Source organism: Clinocottus analis, unplaced genomic scaffold, assembly GCF_023055335.1.
Source record: "Clinocottus analis isolate CAN_PGR_092001 unplaced genomic scaffold, fCliAna1.0.p SCAF_1, whole genome shotgun sequence".
NCBI classification, from domain to species: domain Eukaryota; kingdom Metazoa; phylum Chordata; class Actinopteri; order Perciformes; family Cottidae; genus Clinocottus; species Clinocottus analis.
This window is the reverse complement of record NW_027175820.1, coordinates 15,778,923-15,799,786: the sequence shown is the minus strand read 5'-3', so window position 1 is coordinate 15,799,786 and position 20,864 is coordinate 15,778,923. Positions and strand designations below refer to the sequence as shown.

Here is a 20,864-nt window from a genome sequence, read left to right as displayed (position 1 = left end):
ACACACACACACACACACACACACACACACACACACACACACACACACACACACACACACACACACACACACAGACACACACAGAGTCTTTCCAGAGAGGGGAAGTTGCTTGGGGGAAGCAATAAAATGTGCCGCAGCCAGATCTCATCTGACCGAAACCTGGTGCAGGCACACACCCACCACTCTGCAGTCCATCTGCATCACATAGCTGCACAGTGCTACACACCCCCCCACATGCACGCACGCACGCACGCCCCCTCCTCCTCATCCTCTTCGTGGCTTCCCTTGGGTATAATAAGAGCAGTAATGATGCAGTGCCATTACTTCATTGTGTGTGTCTGTGTCCATGCATGTATGTATGTGTTTGTGAAATACTATTAGTGTTCTGTGGAGGGAGTAGATATTAGCATAAAGGATGGCTTTATATAGCTCCCCACCACGTACACATTGCGTACACGAACGCACACATTTATAGTAATGACCTATTTTGTTAAGCACACTGAACATTCCAAGTACACAATAATAAACTCCTAATTTGTTATGTACTGGAGACATTTAAGGGAGACCATAAGGGAGGGAGGAGCGCGAGGAGAAAGAAAGAGAAAACAATTAAAAGAGCTGCATATGTAGAGGAAAAACAAAGAGGAAAGAAATATGGAACGAGATTTAAGGACAGGCAGAGACACGTAAAGACAAAGGACAGAGAGGCTCATGGACAGTTGGAGCAGACGAGAGAGAAACAGAACACAATACACAGCGCAGGATAAAGCCCAGCGGATAAAGACGAGAGGAAGCATAACGAAGGACTTCTCCACTCCTTAACAGCCAATACAGGATGCTGTCCATGAAATTACAGTGCCCCCTATTGGCTTTCTAAAAAACTCTGGATATTGGCAAAACCAGATGACACATAGGTTGAAGTTCTCTCCATTTTTGTTGTGCTTTATTTTGTGTTTTGGTTGCGTCTCTCTCTTCAGTCCATTAGTAATGAAGAGTCATTGGAGCTTTTGATGAGTGGGGAAAAACAAGCTTGTGTCCAGCTCTGAATTTAGATGTACTTGTTATAGGTTTTTGTGCTATGGTTTACTCAAATAGGTGTCTTTACATATACTACTACTATTTGTATGCCAGTGTATGTGCATGTATGCACGTGTTTGTCTGTGAGAAAACAGCACACCATTAGATACATGTAAAAATTGCTTTCTGTGTCATCTTTTTTCTGTGATAAACAGTTTATAATGTATCGGTACAGTATTAGGACGGTGATCGCCATTTCTAAACGTATGTATTAAGAAGTTTATTACACACTTCACTTACATCTACACGCTCACGTCACTTATGTGATACGATACACTTGCATGGTGCAATGCTTTAATGCCTGTAGCAATTAGGTAAACTGGTGTTCGCAAGAATGACTCAAATGGCACTCACTTCCTTCACAAACAAGCTGACGAATGTAAACAGTGATTTAATAGCTCTGAATCAGAGCTCTCTCAAAAATGAAATATTCTCCTTAGAGTATTGGCGAAACAACAGATATATGTAAACCACGCATCTGATAAAATGTGACTTCTCCACCAAGCTCAGCCAGGTTTTTGAGGTATTTCCTATCAAGTCACCAAATGAATGCTAACTGTAATTTTCTCCTTCTGAACAAGTCACATGAATATTGTTGAGGGTTCATTTTCTGTTTTTGAACTACAATTGAAAGTAAAATCCACCAAGACTCATCGGTCAAGGAGGCAAAGTGCAACTACTGCTGCTGCATGCAGAAATAAATAAAGCAATGAATAAATACATGAAGCAATGCAGATCATGATATATCCTCTGTAAAAGAAGATATTTCTTTTTTTAATCAAGTGGTTAATTGAAAGGTAATGAGCCACACTTCTTGTGGTCTCCGTGTTGCATTTCCATAGCTGCTGAAGTAACATTGTTCCTTCACTATGCGCTCAGAGTGATTTGAAGGTTTTTAGCCAAAATCTACGACATACTTCAATAGAATATAAATCAAGACAGCTTGTAACAGAGTGAAAGAGGAAGAGACTGAATCTGAGGGTGAGACGGAAACCTATGATGTGTCATCAGCTTAAAGATAATTTCTGAGTCACGACATCATACAGTATTTTACACACAAACAGTATATTTTATGTATATTTTATGTACTGCAGACATTATTACACTAACTGCTGAATTATTCAAGTTCTTTTTGATAGATATCACCTTCCAATTTCTGTCAACTGAAAAATTCATTTTCAGAGTGACTTTCATAAGGTTGCTTACTCAGCTCTCCAATTTCTGTTTACATTGCCTGTTCTGATACACTTTGAAAACTTTTGAATTTCCTGCTCCCTTTAAGTCTCCCTGTCTGAGTGGCTTCCTCCTCTCTTCTCCCTCCCTCATCTCTCTCTGGTCCCCGCTCGTTTTTCTCTCATAATCTTCGTCCCGCTCTACTTCTCTAGGATCCACACACTGTTGTTTGCTCTTCATCTCCTTTAGATTGGAGCAGAATTCCCATCGGTATCTTGAACCGCATTTAATCAGCAGCTTTCCAGTTTTCCCAGCTTCACAATCCAATCCCACGCACACAAACATACACATTTATATCCTATCTCAAATATTACTCTCTTGCTTACATTCTCATTCCACCATCTCTTCAATTCTTAATACATTAACATGGAAACACACACATACAAATATGTGTATGTGTTTGGGAAATTAATTTCTCCACAACTACAGAGATTCTGCTGTCACATGAAAGAGTCATCAACACCCTGTCCACCCTTAAGCAGATCGTAAGTGCCAAAGTTTGTGGTTCATCCTCAGCAGTCATGATAAAGTGAATGTAAAAATGGTACCGTTTGAAATTGCAGTGGCTATATTAACACATTTAAAATGACTTTGGTAACATGCGGCCGTCTATCACATAATGTTAACCACAAACGTCGTTATTGTGTAGACGTTTGGTCAGAAACCAAAGTCATTTTAATTTTGACCCAATGATGATTGTTGAAAAATCAGGGGATCACAGGTAATTATTACACTTCATCCTGTGGGGAACATGAATGTCTGCACCAAAAATCATAGCAATACCTCCAGTATTTATTTAAATGTGTTAGCATGAATCAAAAGTTTGGAACGACCAACTGATAGATAGATATCTACTTTATTAATCCCCATTGCTAGCCCTAAAACATCATTAGTGAGGCTACAAAACATGTTACATCATTCGTATATTTTGCTTTATAATTATATTTTGACATGCAAAAACTATAATCAAAAGAAAATTATATTTTGGATTTTGTAAAATCATTAAATAAAACAAGCAGATATTGCTCTGACTGTAGAATATCCACCTTACGTCATTTATGGGTGCTGGCTGCTTTCAGCTGAGACTCACACAATGATTGTGATGGGGCAAACTAAACTAACACACGCACATACACACACATTGGAATTTGAACACCTTGGAGCCATACAATCTCAAAGAGGAGTCACACAAGCTAACAGATGACAGAGGCAGGGTAAAATCCAGACTTCCTTGCATACATAATGATTTACGGTTTAAATTCTAGTGAAGGCAGCTGGTGTGTTTTAAAGGAATAAAACCTCTGGTAGTTCTGGGAAAACACACAAGCACACACACACGCAGACACAGACATAATCACAGATGTTGGGAAGAGCTGAGACATATGTTGGGGTCCACCCAAACGCAGCAGGGGATGCTAGAAGCATCAAACTGTTGCTTGTATGTGTCGTTTTGTGCACAGGACGAGTAAGCATGTTTGTACTTGTGTGTGCATGAAAGTGCCACGATGTGTCTACGTACGATATACACAAATGCAAACGTGAGCATATATTGTGTTACAGTGGCAAGCCTTCTCTGAAGGCCTAAACAGAATCACAAAGTTAGAACTATTTTATAATTAAAAAAATAATAATAATAACTATTTTATGATGCAATCGTTTTTCACAAATTCACTACACGTATTATAATATTTTTTTCTATTAGCTTATTTTCTCATGTCCCAACTGCCTTCATCTGTTCCTCTGCTCCTTCAGGCCTCTCGTATGGCTTCTTGGGACCTGTTTAACAGCATTTTTTATACAATCACATTTCAACCTAGAATGAAAAAGCTAACTTGCTGGTGGATTAGGACTTGCTTCTGTACTAATGACGCCTTTCACACAGAGGATTACGGAAATGTGGTGAGTGCAATGCTGGCTATGTTACTTATTTTTTTACATGTGCTGTCGTATTTAATCATACACAGCGCTGCTGCTGGTCAGACCGGGGCCGCAACTCTGCCCTCCAAGGTGCAGCAGATGCTGAAGATGTCTAGTGTGTGTGTGTGTGTGTGTGCGTGTGTGTGTGTGTGTGTGTGTGTGTGTGTGTGTGTGTGTGTGTGTGTGTGTGTGTGTGTGTGTGCAGGGTTTTCATTTTGTTAACCAGTTTTGTTATTACTAAATGTGACTGGTTGTTTGATGGTTATTTGGACAACATACATTGTTGATGACCCGACGGGTTTGGGGAGGGGGAGCGGGGGGCGGGGTCCTTGTGGCCGTCCGCACTGGTGGATGAAGCGGCTTCGTTGTTTGTATCACATGTTAAACTGTGGAGTCTCCTCTTTTTTTTGCGTCATACTGGTGGAGCGACACAGCGGTTCGGGCACTCATTGAAGGCCCTCGGTCTAAAACCCCGGCGGCCACTATTGTGTTCTATAGTATGGTATTTAAAAGCATTTAGCTCACCTTTGCAATAAGGCTGACGGGTTCTCGGCAGGAAGGTGGCAGTGCTGATGTAACTTCCTTTGTCAGGCAAGAAACTTCCTGTTGTAGATAAAGCTCTAACATGGATGCCAGCTGAGCCAGACCTTGTTTCTTGTGCTCAGACATTGAACTTAGGTCTGTAAAAAAAATGTTTATAAAACCAGAACGTGAGTTGTATACTTCCATCAACCAGTCATGCAGTTGACATTCATGTCTGTCCAAAATGTCTTTACTTTATAATTTCATCCGATTAGGCGTTTGTGTGAAATTGTCATAATTAGCATATGAATTCACGAGTTATGGTCAAAAACAAGTTTTGAGAGGTCACTGTGAACTTTGATCACCCAATTCTAATTAGGTCCTCGAGTTCCGGACAATGGTTGTGCCATAGTCTCAAGGACACAACCAGAAAACATGGCCACAGCAGTCACAAGCGTGGTAATGTAATGTCTAGAGATGGATTTCGCTTTGACACTGACAGACACAGAAATGCACACATAGACTTACGCGACTCGTGCTCCTCCAAAGTGTAAAGCTCCTCACTACTGCTCTCAGATGGACTTAACTTAAAAGAAAAAGAAGAGGGGGTATTAGCATGTTCTTATAGTATTTTTCTGCAATTGTTACACAATATGTGCGGCACTCACTGATGCATTGTTGCTGTTGAATAAAGCCCTTTAAAAGCTAAGACAAGCAGCTTTGTTTTGGTGAACTGATTTTTTAATACATGCACTGAAATCAACTTCGGTGCTTTTAATACCTCAGCGGACGTAAACACATGAATAACCCCCAAAAAATGAAGTTACAAAGTTTTCATGAACAAATAAGTAATGTACATTCCACCACAAGTAAAAGGTATGACTCGTCTTTTTTTTGTTGATTTTTCATCAAAACTGAAAAACATACCAAGGCAAAGAGGAGTCGAGCAGCCAGACGGACTGAGTCAGTGGGAATTCTGGGTAGGAGGCTTTGCATACATTTACACTCTCTCTTATGGACGGGCCAGGCTCGTTTCTGCGGGAGAAGGGAATTTCAACAAATTTACTTTTTTACACACACACACACACACACACACACACACACACACACACACACACACACACACCTGACAACTGATATTGCAGTAGCGAGCCATCTTGCACTGGGAACACCGCAACAAGGTCACATGTCTAGACAGGAGAGAGAGAAACAGGAGTTAATTCTGCACAGATAGTCAACTCAGCTTCCACAAAGAGAAATGTGTTTGTCACTTGAGTATTGAAGAAAACATAATGATTCAAAAGATGATTTCCTGGAATCAGACAATTGCTAAAGCTTTTCTCAATAAGTGAATGATTCAGTGAGCTGGAATGTAACAGAACAAAAATCACTGATGTCAAACTTTCATTTCTGTTGCACCAATTTAGTGTTTGGATAGAAACTGTTCCACTGCTGAGTTCTGTTCATACTCTAGCTGCTACAATACCAAACATATGCACATATCTGCTCAAGCATCCTTTGGTGTGCCATCGTCTTGACCGTTTCCCAACACTGCTGTCTGATCCTTTTCTATTTGCTGTATAAAGATAACCGTGTGGATCCATTATCTACTTTTATCTACCTACCCATCTTTTTTTAGATTGTCTTAGAGCAATACATTAGTGTACACTCTCCTCACTGTCGCAGCCTGTTAGTATCACAGCACTTGCATGTGTCTAAGCGCCTGCGTGGATTTGCTGTTCATGTGTGCGTTTCCTGCCTCCAAGGTCTGCTGTGCTCCTCAGAATGACACCGCTGTCCTTTCCGGTTTGCCTGTCAGTCTGATAACAAGCCGTTACACAGCAGTGACTGTCTGCTTCACACAGCCAATTACAGTCAGTTTGGAAAACCACGCTAACACCACGCACGCACTTACAGAACTCTGGAGTTAGTTTGTGCGTCAGTGCATAGGTCAATATGATCCATACAGAAAGATAATACTATAGCAAGATTCTTTTGACAACTTTCTCCTAAATTTGATGGGGAGAGAAAGAGCAAAAGAGAGCACAATTCTAAATCCCTTCCACATTTGTAATAACACTAATAATATGACAGAAAGAAGATAAGCATGAAAAACAGACAGACATACAAAAGAAGCCCCAGCTGAAATCAAACCGGGGACTACACGATTGCATGGCCTGCGTCCACTCGATGGCGAGGATGGCCCATAGCAGGGTTTTCCAAGACTATAACCTCTAATCTCACCTCTGTAACAACAGGATTTTTGGATCATGTGTCTGCACAGCTTGATAATCTCATTTTATACATTATTTCTGGGCTTAAGTGAGGTACAATTTATCTTATTAATTATGCTCATTTTGAAAGTCTCTGCAAATTGCATGCACAAGTACTGACAACTAATAACCCAGACTGCTTGGCATTCCATTTCTGTGTGTGAAGGATTTCTTTGCATTACTAGGGTTATTACAACATTCGAGAAGCAAAGCGCAGGGGCGTCAGGCTTAGCAGAGGAGCCTGAGGCTCGTTTGACATGAGCTCATATACAGCAAGTCACTCTGTGTGGTTTTTAAATGATGGGAGAAAGGGAGAGAAAATGATAAAGTACTGCTAATTAGATCAGACAATGGATGGTATTATGAGCTTACACACACAAAATGGCCTAATGGAGAACAAGCTATGATGGATGATATTACATTAGCCTGGGGCTTATCGTACCGAATATGGGACATTTGATTAGATTGGACATACATATGAATGCTGTAGATGACATTATGGAGACCTTCAAGGCAAAGTCAGATGTATAATATGAACACACACTTACTCACACAGCGTGGGTCTGACAGAAGGCTGTTGCTTGTTAATATTAGCGTCAAAAGTTAAGTGTTTCCTCTGACTGTTTATCAGTGTGCCACCAGATTGGACTGTTGTATTTGGCTTGAGGCCACCCACAGGCTTCAACAAGTTTCCAAAACACACTCCTTTATTAGGTTCTCTCCTCCTCGCCCTCTTAGTTGCTGTGATTTACAGCTTTCCCCTCCATCCATCGCCTCCTTTACCTCTTCCTACCCAGCTCTTGTTGTGTTGCCGTGTCATATTTGCGATAACTTTTCCAGCCTGGAGCCCAATGGTTAAATTTATAGTTCCACCCTGGTACAGGGGTTCGTGAAAACACAGCTATTCTTGTCACGTTGAGACCTACCAGAAACATGGAAGCCACCCACGGTTTAAGAAACACATGCCTGCAGTATGGGTCGCAATGCAATAACAGCAGATATGGGCAGGCCAGATCTAAACACAGACAGGTCCTGTGCAGCTTCAACAGATGAGCTGAGAACATAACTCGGGCACTCAGAGTTTGGTCACATCACAAGCTGCCAGCCGCAGAAAGTCCATCCATCTTCCAGGAGCCCGGGCAGCAAGGCGGATGCTAACCATGACACGTTTCTTAGTTCTAAACTTGTTCCCTGCAGCGTGACTTTGTGGGATATGGTGCTTTTTAGAAGGCAGTCCCGTGCTGAAAGCGCTATACTGAGTTCACGTACAGGTCGTTTTGATATCAGAGACAGTAGATTTCCATAACTTAACGTGTTAACGTTTGTGAATGAATCAGAAACATAATTACAATGTAATTTATTGAAAACGCATCTCTTTGGCTATATCAAGGAGCCACAATTCTCATCTACTGTAATGATACTAGAGTTTAATATTCATAAACTTATCTGTAGGAATCAACGCTGATAAATCGTAAATAAAGTGCGTCCAAAATGGGCACCTGATGATATATGCAACAAGATGAAATGTAATGCTGCCATACTGTTTTTACTGTGGGATCAACCACAGCTCATGTAAATCAATGCGCTGGACAGTTTAAGGGCAACATTGAGTGTGTGACAAAGTAACTTGATTTGACAGGTATTCAATTCACCGGCTGGGCCAAAAACAGGCGTTACGATATGGTTATTTGATTTCAGCAGTTTCACAAATTAATTTACTGAGAGGATAGAGAGAGACATACAAACAGAAACCTAGAGGGAATATCAGTCCAATACCGTATAGTTAGTTACTGATGCACATTAATGCATCGGTGCTCCACAGCAACTGTTGTTATGGTGACTGCTATTCTTTTTTTCAACGTATCCACTTAGAGAGTGAGAAAAAGAGCGAGAGAAAAAGAGAGAGAGAAAGAGAGAGAGAGAGAGAGAGCTCACATTCTCTCCAATTGGCAATATGATTTCAAGGCCATCTGAATTTCAGCACAATCATAAGTATGCAAGACGATATCGGCATGTCATTTCCTCCAACATGGCAGATGACGACATAGTGCTGAGAAGAGGAAGATCGACCCACGACTCTGTTGGTCGGGCACAGGTTTGGGCTGGCAGATTTATTGGCAAAAATACAATACTATGCATTCCAAAAACCTAACGACAATAAAAATATTTCTTTTTTCAGCCAACTGTTTTCCCAAATGACTAAGAGTAAGCAAACACCCACATACATTCTGTACAATTCACACACATTATTCCTTGATTCAAATACAGACGACTCTGTTCTGGCCTCAAGGGGAAAACAAACAAGAACATACGCTGCTACATACAGTACATACGGGATGATATGCACCCTGATTCAACGTAGTCCAAATATAGATGTGGATAATAACAACAGAACAAGATGGATCAAAATAAACTGGAAAAGACGGCAAGAAAGATATGAATGTCCTGATATAGATTTGTCAGTTCATTAGAGCCATACTTTCATGTTTATAAGAATACTCATTTTCATAGATAGATCATGATTTCTTCCGTGAAACACATGTGCCTCACCTTCAGCCATGTTCGCTCATTATCTTCCCTCTTTTCCTCCACCCTCTCTTCATCCCTTTCTTTCCCTGACACTTTCTTCCCGGTGTCTTTTTTCTTCCCTTCTTCTCCCTCTGCGTCAGATGCTGTGTGAAGTGACGGTCTTGTGGATGGCAGGTCCATGGTTGGAGTGCGGGCACAGTAGGAAAACTCATGAATAACATTAGATGGATTTCATTAGGAACATGTAGAAGAATTAATTAAAAAATAGACACATTCTTTCTCTCCCTATGTACTACTCTTATTTTGTTCCTTTTTTCTCCCTTAAGATAGTAAGTACAGCCTGTCTGCTGTGACCAATGTACTTTTCACACTTTTGATATCTATCTACATTCAGGATGATATGGGGTCCTGTTTTTCTGGGCTGTCAATCGACGGCAGTAGAGTTTTTTTGACCAAGCAAATTAGCCAAGTCTGAAGTTGTGCAAAATGTCAAACATGCAATCATCATCAACTGCTGAAAAAGTAGGTTGTTCTCAAAGATAAGGGCAGTGACACAGACAGAAAAGACAAAAACATAAAATTGTCACCAGCCAGTAGAGGAAGTGACTAAGATGCTGCTTTTCCTCATTGATATGCAAGAGCATACATGAGAGCACTCAAATGTGTGCGTATGTGGTCAGTTTTGTTAAATCTACGCTATCAGACACCTAATTAGGCCTACCTCAGCATGTCTCTGTTGGTGAGTGTGTGTAGCATGGTAATTAATTTCCTGTGAGAATGGGCTGCTGTGCTGCAGTCATGAGAGATTTAGTTATGTGGTGTGTGTGTGTGTGTGTGTGTGTGTGTGTGTGTGTGTGTGTGTGTGTGTGTGCCTGCTTGTGTATGTTAATAATTAGTGGGGTCCTGTTTTTCTGGGCTGTCCGGCCGTGCCTGAGTGAATTTTCTCATTTCCAGGCTGAGTGGCCAACACAACATGGTATGACTCACTCCCCCACATGACAGGTAGTGGTGGTGTGTGGAGTGCATAAAAGTAAATTACTGACAAATATGAACACAAATCAACAACATTTCAGATGCCTTCAAAATGGTTGAAGAATACTAGAACAGCACTTCATGTTTCACAGACAGAAACCTTTTTCTGAGCCACAATTATTAGATAGTTTAACAAATGAGATCTTCCTCATGCAGCAAAGCCAATCTGCTCTTTGCCAGCACCTCTACTGCTGTGTATTATAAAGTAAATGTGAAATATTGTAAGTATGAGAATTCAACAAACAAGCTTCCTAAAGTGACACTACTGCCATCCAGTGTTGCCTCTATGCTACAATACAGTAGTCCAGCACAGATCTGAACCACTCGGTACACTGTGGGCATCCACAGCTCAGCTTCACATCAACATGTGAGATTAGTGTAGGCTGGTGACTGGCATGTAAAGCACTGCTGCCAGTGTGTGTGTGTGTGTGTGTGTGTGTGTCCCCAGCTGTGCTGCGTCCACAACATCCTGGAGCACTTGCTGGGTTTTTAATGGTTGTTTAGAGGATGATTCATTGACACCGGAGGGGACTCTTATGAGACAAGTCTCCTCCTGGCATTTTATTATCATGATGACAAGGGTGCATATACATACACTCATGCACATGGCCACAGAATATGGCCTCAAGGGAACATCTTTCATTTTGTAAAAGTACTTTTTGTGTTTATGTATTGCAGAAAGACCTTTTCAGAACTTGTTGGTCTCTTTAGTGTAGGTTGTGTCCTTTCTTTGGTAGTTAATCCCAAACAATTCTACAAAGTAGAACATTCTAGATGGGATAAAATATGCAATAATCTCATGCAAAAGCTAAAAAATCGAATTACAAAAAATGCAAAAAACTGAGAAAAGCAAACGGGTTAGGATTCACATTCTGAGTGAATCTTAATGCATTGGAGGAGCCGGGGTAAAGAAAGAGAATAAACCAGAAGAAATATGAGCACTGATGTGGTCCATTTCTGAACAACCAGAATTTAAAAAGGAATGAAGCAAGTAGAAATGGGATTAATCATCCGAGTTGGCTGTCAAAAAACAGTAGCGAGCCGTGATTTTAGACCGAGGGCTTTCAATGAGTACCCGACCCACGGAGCCGCTCCACCAGTATGACGTAAAAAAAAGGACACTCTGCAGTCGAACAATGCGCGTGCTATGACCACTTCATATCTCAGACATTCAGAAAACTATTTCTGTCCACTTGAACTTAAATTATGTTTTCTTTTTAGCGTTCTACCTTGAGACATAAGCATCACAGTAAAATCAGTGGAATAACGCGACTCAAGAGGGAGCTCTTTCATTTTATTCAAAATCTGGGAACAAACGCACACGGTTCTGCACTTCCTAAGCTGAACTACCTCAGAACAAATACATGTTCTTCCTCGTTAGGGTCAACGTTAAAAATTGTTTTTAGACATTTGGTCCTCACAAGTACAGTTAAGATGATACATGTAGGTGTTTTACTTGATGAATACTAAGCAGATACACACATGGGCAGGAGGTGTGTTCCCAGTTCACAGGAAATAACTTGGTTTGCAAATTATACAGCTGTGTGTGTGTGTGTGTGTGTGTGTGTTTTGCCAACACCAAGATGTTTGGAGACACCTGGGTCTCTAACGGCAGGAGGCTGGGAAAGAGTAAAACTAGAGGGAGATGGAGAACATGGGGGGAGGAGAGAGCAGCAGATGCAAGCTAAATGATCTACATCAGGAAGGAGGCAGGAGGAGCAAGCAAAAGCAGGTGGAACCAACATGTATGAGGGATGAGAAGATGGTGGAAGAGAAGGGCGAGGAAAACAGAGGTGAATGAGAAGAGAAGGAAAACAGATGACAAGAAAAACTGTGGAAAAAGAGGAGAAGAAGGTGATATAGATTTTCGAAGTAGCAGATGGGAGGATAAATCGAGGGAAAGAGGAGTGCCGACTCGCCTTTCGAACCGTTTCTCTTCTCTCATTTGCCTGAGCTCCTCTTTCTGCCGGCTTGTTTAACTGCGTCTAAAGTAGTAATCTGTATGCTTCACATACCACTGCATCCACACTCTTATCAGTTACTGTGTGTGTGTGTGTGTGTGTGTGTGTGTGTGTGTGTGTGTAAGATACATGGGGAAGAAGGGGGGAAAAATGGTGTATGCATAAGCAAGTGATAAAATGTATGAAAAAAATGGGCGTGAGTAAGAGAGACGGGTGGATGCTTGACAGTTTGTGTCTGAAGATGGAATGAAGACAGATAATGAACTGAGAAAAGAACATAATATGCTGTGAGGGAAAAATATATAGAAAGTATTCGCACAAATATGTAAAGTACAGCGCTCTCTAACGGTGCATTCAGACAAAAGTGAAGCAGATTTTAAATGTGAAATGAAAAAAAAAGATGAGCAACTGAAAAGATGTTTCAAATAAAGAAAAGAATATGATTCCTGTGTTTAATAAATCTGCTCTATATGCATTGAGGCTGTCATTAATGATAAACGTTGATTATTCAACTCAGTCAGGAAGCCCCAGAGACGACTCATTAAGTCAGTTGAATCACTGCACATGTTCCTGAGCTGCGTCATTGTACACAGCAACGAAGGATGACAATATAATACAAACTTTTGCATGTGAAATTGGCTAAACGCCTTTTTGACCAGATGCTGGTTTTTTTAACGGTATAACAAGGTGGTTTGACTTTATGGTTGACAGACTTAGTGTAATTGTACGTGAGAGATGTATTTAACTTTCCATAACAGTGGAGAGTTTGTGAGAGATGCATCAAATTAATCAAAAAGGTTTTTATAGAAACATTACAGTTGTCTCTCCTATTTTTTCACACGACCAACATAAGATAAACAAAAAGCATAAAAACACCTGTTTTACATGTTAAAATTGAGGCTCATGTGGGCTACTGGAGTGGCATTTGATCCATTGTGGAAAACACATCAGTGATGAATAATGTTGAGTATCTATATGGTCAGTGTGTATGTTGCTTGCAGCAAACGTCTGTTTATTCGGTACACTGGCTGCATCAAATATCCAGCAGTCAAATGCACATAAATATCATGAGCCAAAATCTGACACCTCCCTGCTTATTTAGCATAACACACTTGGATCAGTTTGGAGTTAACACTGCAGGAAAAGACTGTGACATAATCTCATTTATCTTTTAACTTGTTTTCTGCTTTTTGTTGTATTTGCATTAGTTCAGCTTCCAACAGGGATTTAAATCCAACTGAAATTAGAACAAAACTTTTGAGTCAACTGCCTGTCAATATTTCATGTTTGTTTAAAGAATGAAGACCCTTTGGAAATTGGTTTATCCAACTTTTAATCAAAAGTTGCTGGCGATAAATAAGAGAAAACTTCCACTGTTCAGAAGTGTGTGTGTGTGTGTGTGTGTGTGTGTGTGTGTGTGTGTGTGTGTATTTCTTTTTTGTGGTCCAAAGAGACGGTGAGTGAGAGATTGGTGTCAAATAAAAAGACTTCATCTGACAGAAATATTGTCGCCCTGCTCCTGTTGCCAAACACACAAATACACACACAACCTGACAGCTGAGAGTAACACATCTTAGTTCTTCTTTGGTCTGTCAAAACCAGAGAAAAACCCATCAAAGAATTTCTGTGTGTCTGTGTGTGATGAGTTATCTGTCCAACAGAGACAGTGTGTCATCTCTCTTCTACCTCCATCTTCCTCTGGAACTCTTTACTCTTTACTCTTCCTCTTCCAGTTTTGATGAGTTTCTGCTTGATGATGGGAAAGAAAAAAAATGCTATTTTTTATTATGTTGCAGCAAAGCAACTTTACAATCATAAACAACTATTAGAAAATGATGGAATGAGGAATAGAATACAATCCTCCAACCACCTTCATCTGATTAACAGTTTTTTGACAGTGGCCATGCATTGATTTCTTTTTCACTGCATCTGCTCTGATGTTTAGTTTACAACATGTTTCGGCCAGAAATGAAGCTCAAACCTTGAAGTAGTATTGTTATGAGCTGACGCCTGAGTGACGATACGACCTGCCGGGGTCCACAAAAGAATGCACAACAATAACATAAAACCCAACTGGCATGTGATATCATCAGACAGGTGATGAAAACAACATGACTAACATTGACATAAAAACATTTACAACACCACTGATTAACTTCAAATGGGTTTCAGGGAAACACAATTAACACACTGATGCCAAAGAGATCGTTACACAACGTTGTTTTTGAATAAATTAGCAAGCAATGCAAAAGAATTTGGAAGAAGAAAAACAACTTGACTTTGTTTTTGTGCCTTTTGAAATGTTAAGGGATTGTCTCCTAATAAAAAATGTTTGTTTTTTTCCCCTATTTCTTTGTCTATTATCAATCTCTCTTACCTCCTCCTCGCTCTCAGAGTCTGAGAACCTCTAATAGTTGTTTGTTTGGTTACATCTGGCAATTTGAATCCTGTGTGTGTGTGTGTGTGTGTGTGTGTGTGTGTGTGTGTGTGTGTGTGTGTGTGTGTGTGTGTGTGTGTGTGTGTGTGTGTGTGCGTGTGTGTGTGTAATCTCTTTAGCATGTATCAGTCATTACTTACATACAGCCTTCAAGGCCTGTAATTAACTTCAGCTTTGATCCCCCAACCCCACCTGCTCATTTCCCCAACACGGACACACTACATTTCTGTTGTTCTTCAAATACATACGGGCACACACACGCACAAAAAATGCACACTCAGATCTGCACACATTCAGCAACATTCAGTCACACTGTGAGACTAATTGTGTTTTAGTGAAAACGGGAAAACACATTTTACATATCGTAGATACGTAATCCCTGCCTTAGGGTGTGTGTGTGTACGTGTACGTGTGTATGTGTGTGTGTAATTAATGGGGTCCTTTTTTCCGGGCTGTCCGGCCGTGCCCGAGTGACTTTTTGTGTTCCAATGTTCTACAACTGTTTCTGTGACACCAATACAACTCACAGATCTCTCCCTGATATCAAATCAATACAAGATGAGTGTCAGCCACGAGCCAAGCAGATGTAGCCATGACACATATTCAATATCACAAAAACATGATCATACTCTGCACAGCGCGGCCTCTGTCTTGTTCCATACTTTCCTCGAAAAATAATGGTATTCAGTGGAGGCACAAACGTTTTAATTTATTATTGATTTTGGTTGTTATAACTTCATCTTCCTGTGTGAATGAGTGAATATGTTCTTTGAGATATTGAATAAATGTCACATTATGATGTTAGGGCTTGTAGCCAGCAGTCATGAAATAGTGTGTGTGTGGTATTTCAGTCTGGACCAAAGTGGTCGACCGACTAGCACTGCCCTCTTCAGCGTGATGATGCTAACTTGGCTGGGAAGGACTTGAAAACTATTTAAGCATTATAGTCATGCTGAGGTAACTCAACAATCAAACCACAGCTTGTGTTTTTGTGGGGTGAAATTATCAGTGAACAGCATCTGCATGTTAATGTGGGGGCTACTTTTATAAACCATATCACCACAACAACGAGCATTAGTATGACGACGCATCAGTAATAGTGAGAACTTCAAACAAAACAGATTAGTCAATACTAGGAGTGAACGATGTTTGCCAAATTAATATGCAAGACTATGTTGAGACACACAAATCAGTAATGGCATAACAAGTTATGGATGCATGCAAACTCAAGTCTGATGTCTCACTCTAGTTTTAAATGAATTGCAGCCTGTAAAAGGGAGCAGCTGGAAGAATAAACTCAAATTGCACCAAATAAACAATACTACCCTGCTGTTACTTCTTGTCGGAGCAATTCTCCACATTTACATCCCTGCAGGGCTTTTGTTTGCTATTCTTTACCCAGAAAAAATTACTAAGCGTACATTCCCGTGATTGGCAGAGGAAACACACTCAACGGTCTTCTACGACTGTCCACGCAGTAGCTGAGGGCAAAGCCTCTTTCTAAGTGAACAGTTGCAGATGAATAATAAATAACTTCATTATCAGTGTATAAAGTGGATGTTGGTCAGCGCCACATGGCCACTGGGGATGCTGTCTAGTAATAAGTACATTGGGAGCAGAACCATGTTGTTTGGCCGATGAGACATTGACGTAAACCCACTGAGGGGATCTGTCCTCTCACAGCGAGAACGAACCGGCCGGACATTACAGCTCTGGATACTCAGTGTGCCAAATAATGAGAAACATGTGTGCTTGTTTTTTTATTTAGCCAGCACACAATGAGCTCCGATGTAATGTATAACAACCAACAAAACACATGTAGTAAATAATCAATATGAGCCGTCCTCGGGCAACATACACTAAAGCATATTTGCTATCGAGTCCTACAGCCTAGAATCAGAGCAGAAGGGAAACTTCAGATTTTCATTTCTTCCATTTCAATTATTGAGTGCATAGAATAAAACTAAACCATCATCTTAAAACCCGGTTAGAAAATATCTAAAACAATGAATCCTCATATTTGAGAAGCTGCAACTCTCTCAAAAGTATATTTGTCCATTTTTCAGTATCCTCACCTTCACTCCCATCAAACATACATCGCCTTACATTCACGTCTCTTAAAATAAAGATCAGAAAAACACCTGTAACCATACTGAGACTAATAATCTGATATCTGACAGCATATGATGACACACATCATCAGAGATTGTACCGATACATCTTAACTTTTGAGCTCAATCACATTGATCTCTTTTCATTGCTCACACAAGGCACGCACGCCACACTGCACAGAGCAACACCCTGTAAGAAGTGAAAGGTTCTTTGCTCCTTTCAAATGGAGATCCACAGAGTGAGCAGTTGCTGCTGAAATGATCCAGCTCTCAAATACATTTTAGCTTCATGTGGAAATCAAAACTGGACATGCGCTTTATCTTGAAATCCTCCCAGAGGTTATCTGCTCTCATTAATTATCTTCCATTAGCTACAAAGGCTCATACACACGCATAGTATATAAGCCACAGAAATTTACCCTTCATTCACCTTGCAGTTTCTGTACCAGAAATCAGGCGTAAACTCTGTGACACTCCAACTCTGATTACCAGTCTCATTAAATTCACATACGTCTATTTAGCTTGATGAAGTTGGTTGGGCTACAGCAGAGAAAGCAGCAGTGCTGCTATTAATCACCCAGCTGGACAAATATCACAAGCAAATGAGATGAAACGAAGGACAAATCATCACATCAGGCAGAAAACGGATACACTGGACATCTGTTCTACATTTAAAGAGTTTATACTGAGAAGGAATAGGCAATGAGGATAAAACCCTCTGTTCTAGTTCATTGTATATATTATACAGATTTATATTCATTCAACTTTTTTGAAATGGTATGAATAGTTTGTTAAAATATCTTCCTCACATAGTCCACGCCACTCAATCATGGTCATATTACCTGCTAGGCACCGGGGCAAAATGTCCTTCTTGGCCCACATCAACCCATGTTAGGAATATGCACTATGTAAGTAAAACATTAGCAGAATATTGAAGATCCTCACATTGAATCCAACTATATAGAGTTAAATGTAATTCTATATAGATTTAAATCAAATTCTAGTAAAAATATCAGTAGTTAAATATGAACACTAAATCGAGAAAAAATTACTCTATGTATACTGGGATCAAATGTAGTTTTTCAATTTGAGTAAAATTTACTTTGACAAATTTACTGTGTGGGTTTTAAATAGAGTATAACATAACGTAAGAATGAATGATATTACTACATTTTAACAGCCACACAGTGAACTTGATCATTTTGGCCTTGCACTCGGTCCTTCTACAGAAAAATTGTCTAAATTGAGAATCAGTGTTTTTTTGAAGCGATCCCCACATTAAAATTGATACGATTCAGTTTCACTAGAGCTACTTGTTAGCACAATCAGCCTGCGCCCCATGTTTGCGCAGAAGAAGCGGTTCATATCTGCAGTTTGTCATCTGCAATCATCATATTGACATTTTATTGCTGGATTTTTTTATAATGTCAATAGTGTGTCAGTTCTACTGCTGCGTCTCTGGGTACATCCTAAGTCTCTAAATTGCATCCCTGTTTCCCTCACTTGCGTCCTTTCCTTCCGTCTTAGTCCCTCCCACCAGAGGTGCATGGAGAAACGCAAGGAAACCAAGCGAGAGAAGACGCGAGGAAATATGTTTTAAGAGACATGACACATCCTTTTCTCTAAAAGCGTCACGTGAAGCGACGTCGGTTTCTGATGACTGCACCCGACTGACAGCTGATCATAGCTGGATCAGCTGTCAATCACTTTAACAGCTGACGGAGTTTGTGTTCATAAACATGATCTTTGAAACAGAATTGTTTTCTGCTCAAGACAGTTTTAGCAAACATTCTAATAAAAATCCACTTCAAATATTGATTAAAAATTATCTTGTTTGCAGTTGATTTACCAGTGTTAAACTACTACTACTACTACTACTACTACTAACAATAATAATAAAAACGTATATTACCCTGTCAGGTAATAGATGTATGTTCTCTGTAGTCTGTTACCTGTTAAGCAAACTGCATTGAGTAGTTATACACAGTGTGTGGTATTTATACTATGTTCGGTGTCCTGCTCATACCAGCGTAATGCGTTTTATTTTTTTATTATATGTCTGTATGTTTTGATATTCCGATTGTCACATTATTATAAAATAACCCACAATAACCAATAATAATCAAACTGACAGGAAAAATCAGCCTCACGTGACTAAATGAAAGGACGATACATGTTGTAAAAAGTGTGTTTCAACCAGATGGTGAATAGGAAAACGCTCTAAAATTGAGTTTATTCTGTGATCGTCTTCACTCTGGAAACTCTAGCGATTAGTCCTGATCTGCAGCGTCCAATCAAATAACAGAAAAACGGTGAGGGGGCGTGTCCAGCGTTAAAACACTTCCTGGAAGCCTGTGCTCGGGGCTCCTCGATCATGGCTCCTCCGATTTCCCTCCTCGATCCTCGATCCTCCGAGCCGAAAAAGAGCTTAGGGACGGCCTTCAATATGGCGGCGCAAAAGCACTTCCGGTTCGATCGAGGATCGAGGAAACGACAATTTAGAGACTAGGATGTACCCACTGCTGCCTTTTGGACTCCTCTGAAACCATGACAGGACAATGGTGCCCTCTAGTGGCAAGTTAAGGAATTTATCTGCATCTGCCAAAATACAACGATGTGTGCCAATGTAGCTCGCAATTAATCGTAATATCTCTCTCTCTCTCTCTCTCTCTCTCTCTCTCTCTCTCTCTCTATATATATATATATATATATAATGCACAAGAGTACGGCAAACATACACAATATCGGAGGACAGTGTGGTGCCAATGTATCTACTTTATGTACTGTGACTCAGACAAAAAAAAAACATGACACAATAAGCGCGCACTTTTAAACGAGCAGGTACCATCGATAAGTAAAGAAAGCAGCACGTTAGCGTGTCCGAGGACCGCCTGTCTCACCGTGAGAAGCAGTGGTGGCAGACTTCTCCGGCCACTTTGTTGGACACGCAGCAGGCCAGCGGCTCGGTGGAGTACACCAGCTGTCCTCTCTTTATCCGGACGGTCGCCCGCAGACCGTTACCTTTTCCGGGACTAACGAATCGCTCCAGCTTCGGTGGCATGGTCGGGTTCTCCCGGTCTTTTTTTTTTTTTTTTTTTTGCCTACACGTGAACCGGGCTGTGTTTACATCCGTAACGTGACAGACGCACACGTTGCGTAATGACGTCACGTATAATTGCGCAAGTTTGTCGTGCAGGCCACAATCGTTACCGATCCTTCGATCAGTCACATTCTTTATGTTTAACGGGACATTTCTGTCAATAAATAAATCATTAAGAAGAAGATTAATGATCTAAACATTCTAATTGTTTTATGTTTAATGAAGGTGGGCTATAAGACATACACATCTCTGTAGAAAGAAATGCAGTTTTAACCACAAAAAAAAGGTACAATCCTCCAAAATAATCGGAGTTATTGCAGAACTGTTGTATTAATTAGACTGTTACTTTTAGCTAAGTGTACTTACAATTTCACGCAACTTCAACTGCAGTTTGAGTTTCTAGTTACTTTTCAGATGACAACTTTTCATACACTTCTCGTCAAGTGATAACCATTTATCTTCAGATTTGGTGATTTTTAACAGCAACATAAAGTAATCCTTTATGGGTTGAGAATTCTCTCTCTCTCTCTCTCTCTCTCTCTCTCTCTCTCTCTCTCTCTCTCTCTCTCTCTCTCTCTCTCTCTCTCTCTCTCTCTCTCTCTCTCTCTCTCTCTCTCTCTCTCTCTCTCTCTCTCTCTCTCTCTCTCTCTCTCTCTCTCTCTCTCTCTCTCT

The 20,864-nt window shown here is 40.4% G+C and overlaps 1 protein-coding gene across 2 annotated transcripts in view; it reads right to left on the bottom strand.

Moving 5' to 3' along the window:
- smyd3 (SET and MYND domain containing 3) overlaps nt 1–20,165 on the bottom strand; it is a 62,115-nt gene extending 41,950 nt beyond the window's left edge. The window contains exons 1-6 of one of the 2 annotated variants that reach the window (XM_068592670.1): nt 19,993–20,129; nt 14,231–14,290; nt 5,876–5,939; nt 5,677–5,784; nt 5,278–5,335; nt 4,753–4,907 (exon numbers count right to left, since the gene is read on the bottom strand). In XM_068592670.1, coding sequence (XP_068448771.1) covers nt 4,753–4,907; nt 5,278–5,335; nt 5,677–5,784; nt 5,876–5,905 — 351 coding nt within the window. In that variant the 5' untranslated portion in view covers nt 5,906–5,939; nt 14,231–14,290; nt 19,993–20,129. Of the gene's footprint in view, nt 1–4,752; nt 4,908–5,277; nt 5,336–5,676; nt 5,785–5,875; nt 5,940–14,230; nt 14,291–19,992 lie in introns of both variants that reach the window. The other variant, XM_068592587.1, reaches the window with a different exon arrangement.
- Between the last annotated feature and the right edge of the window lie 699 nt (nt 20,166–20,864).